The sequence below is a fragment of the Elephas maximus genome, chromosome 22 (genome assembly GCF_024166365.1).
Source record: "Elephas maximus indicus isolate mEleMax1 chromosome 22, mEleMax1 primary haplotype, whole genome shotgun sequence".
Taxonomy (NCBI): domain Eukaryota; kingdom Metazoa; phylum Chordata; class Mammalia; order Proboscidea; family Elephantidae; genus Elephas; species Elephas maximus.
In genome coordinates this window covers 71,632,584-71,644,837 of record NC_064840.1, presented here as the reverse complement: position 1 = coordinate 71,644,837, position 12,254 = coordinate 71,632,584, and the positions used below count along the sequence as shown (strand labels likewise).

At 49.9% G+C, this 12,254-nt stretch overlaps 1 protein-coding gene across 2 annotated transcripts in view; it reads right to left on the bottom strand.

Annotated features, from left to right (window-relative positions):
- Positions 1-11,884, bottom strand: part of MFHAS1 (multifunctional ROCO family signaling regulator 1) — a 115,928-nt gene extending 104,044 nt beyond the window's left edge. For both annotated transcript variants that reach the window (XR_007514994.1, XM_049866864.1), the window contains exon 1: positions 8,620-11,884. Coding sequence is in view for 1 of the 2 variants with exons in the window: in XM_049866864.1 (XP_049722821.1) it covers positions 8,620-11,617 (2,998 nt within the window). In the remaining variant the exon portion in view is untranslated. The remainder of the gene's footprint in view (positions 1-8,619) is intronic.
- Between the last annotated feature and the right edge of the window lie 370 nt (positions 11,885-12,254).

Below are 12,254 nucleotides of genomic sequence, written 5' to 3'. Positions count from 1 at the left end.
CGCTGAACCACCGCTGCCTCTTCCATGTGTTCTTGACTGTGCTGTGTGCTCATCAGCTCCGCATTAAATCACATGTGCCACAGAAAAGACCAGAAGGTCCGATGTCCTACATTTTGTCCTGCGCAATACCACGTAAGAAGATTCTAATATAACCATGTTAAAAAAAATGTTCAACCAACATGGCACTTCAAGGCCTAGCCTAAAAAGCCCTACTCTTCTTAGATCTTGGAAAGAAAGTTGCCAAAGAATTTCAGGTCAGTTGGCCCCGGCTAATCAAGCTACCAAGCTAATCTGCTTCTTGTCCCAGGAAGCTCTGGACTCACAAAGCCACCACACCCAACAAGCAGAATGGCACACGCAAAACAACCCTCCAAGGAGCAGTCTTGTCATAACTCCAGTTTTCCCTCCCTCCTTGCCCTTCCCCCAAGTGCCTTTGTGCACAGATCTGCTGAAATGAAGAAAACAGCTGGAACAGCCTGGGTGCCTGGAACTGCTGTTCAGTGAAGCGCTGCCTGGGTCCAGGGCAGGAAGTTCCTCCCTGCGGCTGGTAAAAGTGCCTCCGGGGCCACAACGCCCCTGCAAATCCATCACCAGCCAGCACTTCCACCCTGTCCCACCCCACATTCTCTCCCCACTCCAACTTTCACCTTTTCTACTCCTTGCCTTCTGTAAATGTATAGCTAAAGAAAAAAACATCTGCTGAGAGTGTGTCACTAATTTACTCTTTAAGAAACCAGGCACCAGCATTCTCTACTAAGAGATTATGTTGAGGAGGGGAAGTGAGAGAATCTTTTCAAGCACTCAGTGCCAAAAATAAAACTAAGAATGTCCCCTCCTCCCTCCCCACAGTAAGTCAGCCCTGCTGGCAGTATCTAGGAGTTGTTATCCATGCTGCCATCACACACATGGGACCATTCCTCAGCTCTACCCAGCAGCTCTTCCAAGGTCTTCCATGTACTTAAACCAGCAACCTTAACCCTGTACAAAGCTTCTGAAAGCCGCATCACCTGGAAGAAGGAAAACAGCTGGTAGGACCCAGTGAACACACCTTTATTGCTGTACCCGCCCCTCCTCTGCCATCATCTTCATTCTCCTCAGGACCCACACTTTCTCTCTTACAGAGCCTGTGTCAAGGAAGGGCTGGAAGTGGTGAGAAAGAAGGAGCAATGGAACTTAGGCTTTGGGGTGGACTCAAGGACAGCAAATGTGAGAAGGCTTTCCAAAGCCAGCTCCTATACTCCGTGCAGTTTGCCATCCTGATAAGCTGCCCCGTGCCCGCTCCTCCCCCATTTCTGTAAGAGTTAGCAGATACACACAGAAGGTGGGAATGTAGGTACCAAAAACCTCATGTGGGGGAAATTATACATATTTATCTTTAAGTATACATTTTAAGATGAAGTACATCATAAATAACCCAAAAAAGCACTTTGCCAAGAATCAATTAAGAAACACTAGAATGAGTTCTTTAAAAATACCCAATCCACACTGAGCGCTTTCTACCTGTCCAGCCCTGTGGTGGACCCTGCCCACCACCTGAAATGGCAGTCCTCAGAGCACAGAGTCTATAACCCTGAGTAATGCTACCACACCTTACACAGCAGAGGGTCTTCCTGGTTTCACAAACTTCCTCTCAAGCATTCTGTGGCTGTTTGAGATGCCTGTCAATCACTTTGGGCTCTACAGAATGAACTTACATGAGGACCCAACGGGGATCGGAGGGTCAGCTTCATTGATGGCAAAGCTTCATAATGGAGAACGCAGGACAAAATGGGGGTCTCCTGCCCCTCCCCGGAGCCCTGGTGGCATAGTGGTTAAAGCCTTGGCTGCTAACCAAAAGGTCGGCCGTTAGAATCTGCCAGGTGCTCCTTGGAAACCCTATGGGGCAGGTCTACTCTGTCGTATAGGGTTGCTTGCTATGAATCAGAATCGACTCAATGGCAACGGATTTGGTTTTTTTTTTTTTTTGGTTAACCCCTCCCCGCTGAAGTGAAGGTAAGCAACCTCCAGAGGGAGGTCAACCTAACAACTACCTAGCAATCAATCAGTTCTGCAGGCAGAGAAGCAGGGAGAAGAGAGTTGGCTGGGCCTGCCCCAAGCAGATCCTACCTAGTGTGCTTTCCACAGAGCCTGGGAACACCCAAGAAACTCTCCACCCTGGACACAGGACCACCAACGCTGCAAGAAACTGGAGAGGGCGAGAGCCTAGGCCAGTGCCCATCTCTGGCTTAAAAAAAAAGGTCCTAATGGATGGATGGTCAGGCTCTGAATCAAGACAGGCTCCCGTGGGGAGAAGCAAGTGAATGGGGAGATGGAGAAAGCATCTGGAAATGATGTTCACTGGGGAGTAGGGTCACCCCCTCCCCACGCCCTCCCTTCCTGCGAAATGGAGCAAAAGCGTCTCACACCTCCACAAACACAGGGTGAATAACTGCCGTCCTCAATCCATTCTCTCACCTAATCCGCCAACAACCCTGTGAAGTACACTCTATAAATGTTTTAGGTGTGAAGGTGAAGTAAATCAGTAAGAACTGAAATAGGTAAGGTTCACTGGGGAGTAGGGTCCCTGGGTGGCGCAAATTATGAAGCGCTCTGAATCGACTGGAATGCAACCGGTTTTGTTTGTTTGTTTTTGTTTTGTTTTTACTAGCCAAAAGGTCGGCAGTTCGAATCCACTCAGAGGTACCTCTGAAGAAAGGTCCTGATGATCTGCTTTCAAAAGGTCACGGCCTTGAAAACCCTACAGAGTGAAGACTTTGCAACACATGGGGTCAATGTGAATCAGAACTGACTTAATGGCAACTAGACTGGGCTGAAGGAGCCCTGTTGGTGCAGTGATTAAAGTGCTTGGCTGCTAACCAAAAGGTCAGTGATTCGAGCCTGACAGCCTCTCTGCAGAAGAAAGATGTGGCGGTCTGCCTTTGCAACGATTACAGCCTGGGAGACTGTATGGGGCAGTTCTACTCTGTCACGCAGGGGCACTATGAGTCGGAATCGACTTGACGGCAGTGGTTTTGGGTTTTTGGTTTAGACTTGACTGAGAACTAACAGGTGCATGCAGCAGAGTATAACAAAGAATGTCTGTAACAAACAAAAAACACTTTCTCTAGGCAATTCTAAGCTACTAGCGCAGCAATGGACATGAAGTTCCATTTTAGAGCTTAAAGCAGACATGCTTGTTGTTAGATGCCGTCGAGTCAGTTCCGACTCATACCGACTCCATGCACAACAGAACGAGACACTGTCTGCTCCTGAGCCAATCTTACAATTGTTATTATGCTTGAGTTCACTGTTGCAGCCACTGCGTCAATCCACCTCGTTGAGGGTCTTCCTCTTTTCTGCTGACCCTGTACTCTGCCAAGCATGATGTCCTTCTCCAGGGACTGATCCCTCCTGCTTAGGCATCTTAAAATAATTTGAACACTCCAAAGGCCTTTCTAGTCTTTGATTCTACTCTGCACAGTCTTTCTTTCTTCCACTGCATGATTAAGATTTCGATTTTTATATGAAACAAAGCCAAGAGAGTTCAAAGAGGGCTGTCCACAAAAAAAAAAAGCCAGGAAGCATCAACATTAATAGAGCTAAACTTAAAAGATGCTTAATAAGCTTTGTGACATGAAAAACAATGACTAATTCAGTCCAAACAACTAGGTCGTGCTCAAATTCTAAAACTTAAATATAATAAGGCGAGAATTTTGCTTTGCTTCAGTGGTCAAACTGAAGGACCCATTCAAGGGAAGGCTGGGTAATACAGCCATAATTGGAACACTGGAGAATGTTTAGAGGAGGGCAATGAAAGTTGGGAAAGAGAACAAAGCAAGATTATCATTATGAATACTACCTGGAAATTTGACAAAGCTTGTCAACAACAAAGAAAAAAAGATATTTCTCAGAAAAGCCCAAACACAATCATTTAGCAAACATCTGAGCGCGTCTCTCGCAAAGGCTACAAAGCCTAGGGCTTGTCTGGTGCTGAGAAGAAGCAAGTGCACAACCTAATAAAGAGATACAATGACTTATACAACACCAGCCGAACCAGGCAAAATACACTGAGTGCTGAGGCGTAGGAAGTGCTCACAAAACTGAAGAAGGGCAAGAGACACTCGGCTGGGAGCTATGCAATAGCATCGCGTTCCTGAATGAATGAAAAACTAAATTGAAATAAGAAAACTGTTGACCAACTGGGGATGCTTCTAATTATTCTTAAAAATGAGCTTTAATAATTTGGAAGGTAGGATATTTCATGAAAAATCACATTCAGTGTAAACCCAACTCACCTAATAAGGTACACTCTTCCAATTTAAAAACACACAGCACTCAACCATTAAATAAAATATCAAATTACTAGAATCTTGCTGGGAGTCTCTGAGTGGTGCCAATAGTTAACGCTCCTGGCTACTAACCAAAAGGGTGGAGGTTCATGTCCATTCAGAGTGCCTCAGAAGAAAGGCCTGGAAATCCACTTTCAAAAAAATCAGCCACTGAAAACCCCATGGGGCACAGTTCTACTCTGACACTCACGGGGTCACCATGAGAGGAATCGACTCGCCAGCAACGGTTAACTGGTTTAGAATCTTGCTGTGGGCCTACATTCTAGCTTCTGTGATATACTCAATATAAATACATCATCTAACGTCAGAAGTATTCAACTTCTCTGGTTTCGATCTCGTATTGGTATACCAGAACAAAAGCATAAATAAATATCCCACAAGAAGGAACTTGTTCTAGGACAAAAGCATAAACCCAAAACCAGACACAGGGTTTTCAAGGCTGTGACCTCTGGGAGCAGATTGGCAGGCCTTTCTTCTGAGGTGCCTGCGGGTGGGTTTGAACCTCCAACCATTCAATTGGCGGTCTACTGCTTAACTGTTTGCACCACCCAGGGACTCCAAAGGACAAGAGCATACTACCAAGTAAAAAAGAAGAGAGGGTAAAAGGAAGAAGAGCCTGGCTACCAGATACTCCCAGTATAGTCAGTATCTGCAGAAAGCAGGGAAAGATTTACACATCTGACACTTAGCTTTCAGCGTAGGCCTCCTTGAGTTTCCCAGAGAAGGTCCTTTTACTTGACTCATTTATTGTGAGAGAGGCAGTCTCTGACAGCGTCATTAGATCTTTTTCCCAAGAACTTTAAAAACCATAGAAGAATCTTGTTCAAAAGGGGGAAAATGCAGAACAGAGCTCCAAATTCCCATGCACTCTAGACTTTCTGGAGCCACGGAGAGGGGATGAACCCCTGAAACTACTGCCCTGAGATAATCTTTAAGCCTTAAATCAAAAATATCCCTGAAAGTCATCTTAAAACTGGACAACACTTTCACTTAACTAGTAAAAAAGGTCTGCCTTGAGCATTACGCTCTATTAAGAACTACCTATATGGGATCAGACTGGCAACAGCAACCAAAAGATTAGAATGGAACCTTAGAGGGCAGTGAGTTTAGGTTAGTGGGGGAGGAACAACTCAGAAAAGGAGGGTGAGAATGGTTGCACAACTTGAACAATGTGATCAATGTCACTGAACTGTACATATAAAAACTGTTGAGTCTGTGTATGTTCTGCTGTGTATATTCTCAACAACAACAAAATAAATAAAATTTAGAAAATGGAAAAAAAAAAATCCAAGTAGTTGGTGACTGAAGACTATTCAAAACATTACGTTTCTTATGTAAACCGAAATGAGGAAAGAGAAATCCAGTGTGATGCTTCTCAGGCCAGCTGTATTAGTGCAGTTCATGCTAGAAAATTAAATGGGACAGGGTCAAATACACGTCTCTTTTCACACAAAAAACATTTTTTAAAAGGTATTAATTCAAGTTTAACCTTTGTTCTGTCTATGATACCTGGTGGCACAGCGGTGAAAGTGCTCACCTGCTAACCAAAAGGTCAGCCGTTTGAACCCGCCAGCCGCTCAGTGGGAGAAAGATATAGTAACCTGCTTCCCTGAAGATTTACAGCCCTGGAAACCCTACAGGGCCGTTCTCTCTGTCCTATAGGGTCCCTATGTGTCGGAATCGACTCGATGGCAGTGGGTTTGGGTTTTTTTTTGTTTTGTTTGATATAAAATCAAGGGAGATGGTAATTCGCTATCTAACATTGTTACAGTCTACAGGAGAACTTGACACTTTAATAAACGTGAAACTAAGTAACCGATTTTTGAAGTCTCTAAAAAGTAAAATGACTTCTTAAAACGATAAAGGGTTACCAAGAGATTTGAATGTTCCTGCTGAATTAAAATGTATTTTAATAATCCAGAGACTCAGTGGACATATTAATGTATGCTGTAACTTACCAAACACTTATCATTATAGTCTGTTTCCACATCACCGACCGTCTAGCTTTTTATTATCTTAGCTCTTACCAAGTCTTTCAGAAATGTGAGTTACCAGCTGACGACAGCTACCAAAGAACGTGAAAGAGTAAAATGTGGTTTTCTCCCCTCTCTTAATTTAATGCAAAACGTACTATATTTCTTTTCCCCACTTTGCTACTTTTGGAAGAGGTACAATCCTAAATGAAGCAAAGGAGATAACCTACTTTCCTGGCCATAAAAAAGACTAAAATGTACACTTTATATTGTAAAAACAACTAATGATTTATTCCTGTTCAAAATATAATTTTACAATTTTCAACCTTTTGTTTTCGTATTGAAAAAAAAAATCTTCCTTATACCCTGGGGGGCAAACCAGGTACACGCCATTTTAAAGGCAAATAGGAAGGTAATAACAAGCAAATGAGCTTCCTTATTTATCTCCGTACAAACTTGTTAGCGGGATTTATGGCTGTCGAAAATCAAAAATAAAGAGCTGAAGTTGAGTGGGGGGATCCTGCCTCACTGTTTACTCCTCCAAGTTCTTGGAATTCCTCTGCACAGCTCTTGTTCAATAACCTATTTCTGCCCCTTTGTCGTTAATGACATTAATTCCATTTATGCTCCATTTTTGGATGGATTAAAAACTGGCTTTAGGGTGCTCTTTCAACAAACTACCCTACCCAGTGAATATGTGATTTCAACGACTTCATTCAACTCAGTGACACAATAAAGACACATTTTGCTTCCGTGAATAAAATACAATAGCAAATAAATATAAAACAAACCGAAGACCTACTGAGGCGTAGAGTGGGGCAAGATACCAGATAATCATACAGAACGGATGGCTCAGTTGACTGGTAACTAAATACGGAGTTTTTTTCCAGCAGAAGACTTAAACCCAGCCTAGATCTAGCGCAACCGGAAGATGTTACCTTTGGAAATATTGGAATCCAATTCCCTCCTGATACCATTACAAGCTACATTTTGTTGGCTCTCAGGATAGGACAAAGACCTGAGTGACATGCAGTCTTCCATTTCATCACCCCTCAATGTACCTGGGGCTGGGGGACTTAGGTGCGGCACGAGCAATCATGCTATCATTTGGTTTGTGCTTAGGGAGCTTGGAACGGTGTTAGACAAGCCTGTTGCACAAAAAATCCAGAGTTATTTAAAAAAGAACTACAAAGAACAAGGAAATGGACATATTTCCAACTAAAGACTCTACTGTTACCAAATAACCAGGTTCAAAAAATGCCAGACAACTCACCCTGGAATTCTCCCACTCACCTATAAAAAAGTTGGCTGGAAAACACTCCCCAGAGAAGAAAACTCGTATCAGCTTTTTGTCCCTTCCACTTCCTCCAAAGCACTGTCAAAAAGCTCCATTCTCTAAACAATTCCCGAAAGTCGAACCTTAAGGTGTCTGAAAAACTCAAAATTATCAGAAAATACCCAAGGAAATTCCCCTGAGAGATTTGTCACCAATCCTTCAGGCCCTAAAGCATACTGGGTGAAAGAACCATCCCAGGATTTAGTTTTGCATTACCGTATTTTCACGTAAATAATGTGAGCCCTTGCTAGCCAAGCCCTCCCTCCAAGGCACCCTCACAAGTGCTGCCCTGCCAATCCTCTTTCACAGACTACTGCCAAAAAAAAAAAAAAAAAAGTTAGCATAATATGATTCTAAAAACACCTGGGGCGGTGGGAGGGCGTGGCCATACCGGCAAACAAACACGGAAGGCACATGCTATTTGCATGAAAACACAGTATAGACCGGAATTTTTTGTCTTTCCTCATCCATCCTCATACCCCGATGATGAAAACATTCTTCTTTGGAATTTCTTAAGAAAAGTGAGCAATAATTTTTACTTCATGACTACACTCTGAATTTCAACAAAAGAAGATGATAATGGACACTTAAAAGCAACCCTCCAAGATGTGACTCATGCATCATAGCCAAGGCTCAGCAGCAGGCTAACATCAGACACGGTGCAGTTTCAACTACCTGAAATTTCCTTCCACAAAATGTGGGCGAAACCGGGGAGAGGGAAAAGTCGGAGATCCAGACTGGAACTCACTTTGGAAGTCTGAGGCCTTCTATTAGAAAAGGATGATACTTGTGACAGTATTTCATATGGCTCACACACTGACTGCCTTTCACTTGCCTCCATATCCTCCCATTATTTACCTTGAAAACCTTTCCCGGGGAACCTGCAATGTTAATTAAGCATTCTGCCAAATGAGAAACACACACCTTCACAAACGCATCTTAAAGCCCATCACAGAAGAGCAGGAGTCCTTTCCCCACTTACCTGGGAAAGCGTGTGGATTGGGCGACCCTCTCTTAAGGCACTTAGAACAGAGGATGTGCACGGTGTAGTGCAGTCCAGGCCATTCCTGAAGCAGGACATTCAGTTCCTCCACCAAGGGGGTAATGGCTTGCCATGCCGTCCATATATTTGGTAACGACGCATGGCTGGCAATAGACAGTGTGTCTGGCTGCAAGACCCCCCTGGCAGGTCTGTAACTCACGACCACAGGAACTTTCCCTCTATATGCAAAGATCTGAAATTTACCATCTGATCTGTGCACCACGTGGCTGTTGATCTGGACGCTGTAGCGTGCGAACAACCCAGGTGGAAAGGTAAAGGGAAAACTATACTCAATCTGCAACTGCTCAGCCACGAAAGACTGCCCAGCCAGGTTGGTCCCGTTAATCCAGGCCTCTGCATGGGGCACCTCGTTCTGCACGTAGCACGGGAACTTGTACCAGGCTGTGGACCCATTCAAAGGCTTGCCCTTGGGTTTATTGAGGCAGTAACAGAGTCCCATCTTCTCTAGGAGCTCCAGCAGCAACTGCAAGTCCTCCTGGGCCTGGACGTGAGGCTTAAGCAGCAACCTAATGACATGGGCTGGCAAGAGTCCATGCAGCAGAAAGCCCTCCACGTAATGATGGAGCTGCGTGGCCCGGAGCAGGTCCTGGCTTGGGGCAGGCAGCCCCGTCAGGGAGGAGCTTTCTCCATCCGCCTCCCCATCTCCACTGGTCCCTAAGAGCAGCTTATGCAGCAACAAGGAGGCATCCCTCTGGAAAAAGACATTGAGGATGTCAATGAGGCGGGTGAGGTTGTGGAAGACATGCTCCTTGAGGGCTGGGCTGTCCTCAAAGTAGAGCAGCTTGCCGCTCTCGTGCAGGTAGGAAAGGGCACTCTGCAGCCGGTCCTCGGTCAGACCCGCCTGCAGGCCCAGGCGCGCTGAGTCCCACCAGCTCAGCCAAAGTCGTTGTGCCTGAGGTGGCTGGAAGTGCAGTTCCTCCAGCACCTGCCAGGATCGAGGCAGTACTCTGTGTAAGTTGGGGAAGATTTCCCGGTGCTCAGCGACCGAGAGCAGCTTGTCCCGCAGGCGTTGCAATTGGCGAGGGTCCCTGCAACTAACAGGCAACACGGGGGAGAGAATCTGCAGCCGGTGGTTGAGCAAGTACTGAAAATGGGCCTTGCGTCGCCGAAGGTTCTTGTCCGAAACGCCATAGTAGGCTGCATGGGGGCTGGCGGAGCGCAGCTCGAAGTCCTGGGCCAGTGCCTCGTCCACCACCTGGGCCAGGCGGCTGAGCCCCTCTGCATCATGCTTCTCCTGCAGGGCAATCTGGCGGTGAATGTCCAGGCACTTCTCCTCCAGCTCCCACTCCCCACACAGGTCTGCGTGCGTGCCCACAATACACACCACGGCATGCGGCACCCGGGCCCCCAACCGATGCAAGAAGGAGCCCACTGTGGTGGGAAAGCGGCGTGGCTCGTAGGAGGCCAAGTTGACTACTAGCACGTAAAGCGCCCCTGGGGAGAGGAAGAAGGGCTGGATCACCTCGTAACTCTCATCACCAGCTAAGTCATAAACAACGAACCGCAGGCCCCGGGAAGCATCGGCTGTCCAGCTAGTCACCTCGATGCCCTTGCTCACGGGCGGAGGTGAAGGTGGGTAGCTCTTCTCCCTGTCCCCTCCTCCTTGGTTTCCCTCCGCTCTCTCTTCGGTGAGGCAGTGACGGAGCAAGGTCTTTCCTGCCGCCTTATGGCCCATGAGGAGCAGCTTGAGGCGGGGCTGCACCGCCGGCTGGGAATGAGCCAGCTCCTTCTGGTAGGCTGCGATGTACGGGATGCCCTTCATACAGACCTCGTAGGGGGGCTGGATCAGCGGGTTGTCCTTGATCTTCCACAGGCCCACCCGGGAGAGCTGGCCAAAGTTGTCCGGCAGCACAGCGATCTGGTTCCCTTGCAGCACTAGCTCCTCCAGGCCCGTTAGCTCCACAATGGAGTCGGGCAGGTAGCGGATCCGGTTATTATCCAGCCACAGGGTGAGAAGGCGGCTCAGGCCGGAGATAAGGGATGGCACTGAGGTGAGCTGGTTTCGACTCAAGTAGAGTTCCTCCAGACCAGCCAGGGGCAGCAGTGCAGCAGGGAACTCCTCAAAGAGGTTGGAAGAGAGATTGAGCATTTTCAGCTTTTGCAGGCGGCTGAACTGGGCGGGTAGGGCCTGCAGCCCGTTGTTGTCTAGCATGAGGCTCTCCAGGCTGGCCAGCTCACAGAAGCTGCTGGGCAGGGTGCCAAGCTCAGCCCCACTCAGCCAGAGGATCTTGAGGGCACTCAGGGCACTGATATCCTCAGGTAGGCCCCGCAGCCGGTTGCTGGACACGTCCAGCTCCTCCAGGGCCACCAGCTGCAGCAGCTGCTGAGGAAAGGCAGTGAGCTGGTTGTGGTCCACGTCCAGGGTGCGCAGACGGTGGAGGCAGGACAGGGAGTCGGGTAGGTGCGCCAGCCGGTTGAAGCTGACATCCAGCTCCTCCAGGTGGGCGAGGGCGCCCAGCTGGGCGGGCAGAGAGGGCAGCTGGTTGTGGCTGAGGTTGAGCTTCCTCAGCTCCCGCAGGGCACTCACCACCTCCGCGCCCAGGGCGGTCAGCCGATTGTGGCTCACGTCCAGTTCCGTGAGGTGGTGGCCCAACTCGGCCACCGCCGGGGGCAGCCGGGCGAAGCGGTTTCTGCGCAGGACTAGTACGCGCAGGCTGCCCAGCGCCGACCCCAACCCATGTGGCACCTCCTCCAGGCCGTTGTTCCCCAGGTTCAGCACCTCAATGTCCCCGATGTTGGCCGGCAGCACGAGCTGGGGGGCTTCGGGGGACTCCAGCGGGTCGGCGCCGGCCCCCGGGCAGCCCCCGGCCGCGCTGAGGGTGAGCTGGCGCAGGTTGCTCCGCAGCTTCCTGGCGCGCAGGGCGGCGTCGCGCCACAGCCTCACCGTCTTCAGGTTCCCACTGTCCTTCCCAGCCATGGCGGGACCCCGGGCCGACCCTGAAGCGGGCGCGGGAGCCGGCAGCTACATGTCGCGCTGCGCCCGGACCGGCGCCCGTCTCCCGGGCCCTGTGGCTCCTGCTCCTCCCTTGCCAGCAGCCCTCGGCGGCCGGCCGCTGTGGGTCCTAGCGCAGCCAGCGGCCGGGCGCCCGCAGCTGGGGGGCGGCGGCGACACGAGCAGCTCCGGGGAGCGCCGAGCACGCGGCGGCGGCCGGCGGGGGGTGCAGCTCGCATTCTCCGTCCTCCCGCGCCATGGGCGCGCGCCGCAGCCGCCGGGGCAGCCGCAGCCGCAGCCCGCCGCCCGGGGAGGATGCCTGCCGGCCCGCCCGCTCCGCCCGCTCGCCGCCCGCCTCCGGGCCCGCTACCCTCGCAGCCGCGGCGCCGCGGCCCGCAGCCTGGTCGCCTCCGCGAGCTCCGGGAGGAGGCCGGCGCTCGGCTCCGCGGCGGGCATGGTGCGGGCCAGGGCCGGGGCGCAGCGGAGGACGGGGCGGCGGCGCCTCCTGCTCTGCCTTCCCCGGGCTCGGGCGGGAGCACAGCGCCGCGGCCCCGGCTCGGAGGGCGCGATCGGGAAGCGCAGCGCCGCCGGGCCCACGTGACGCCCAGGCGCCGAGTGTTCC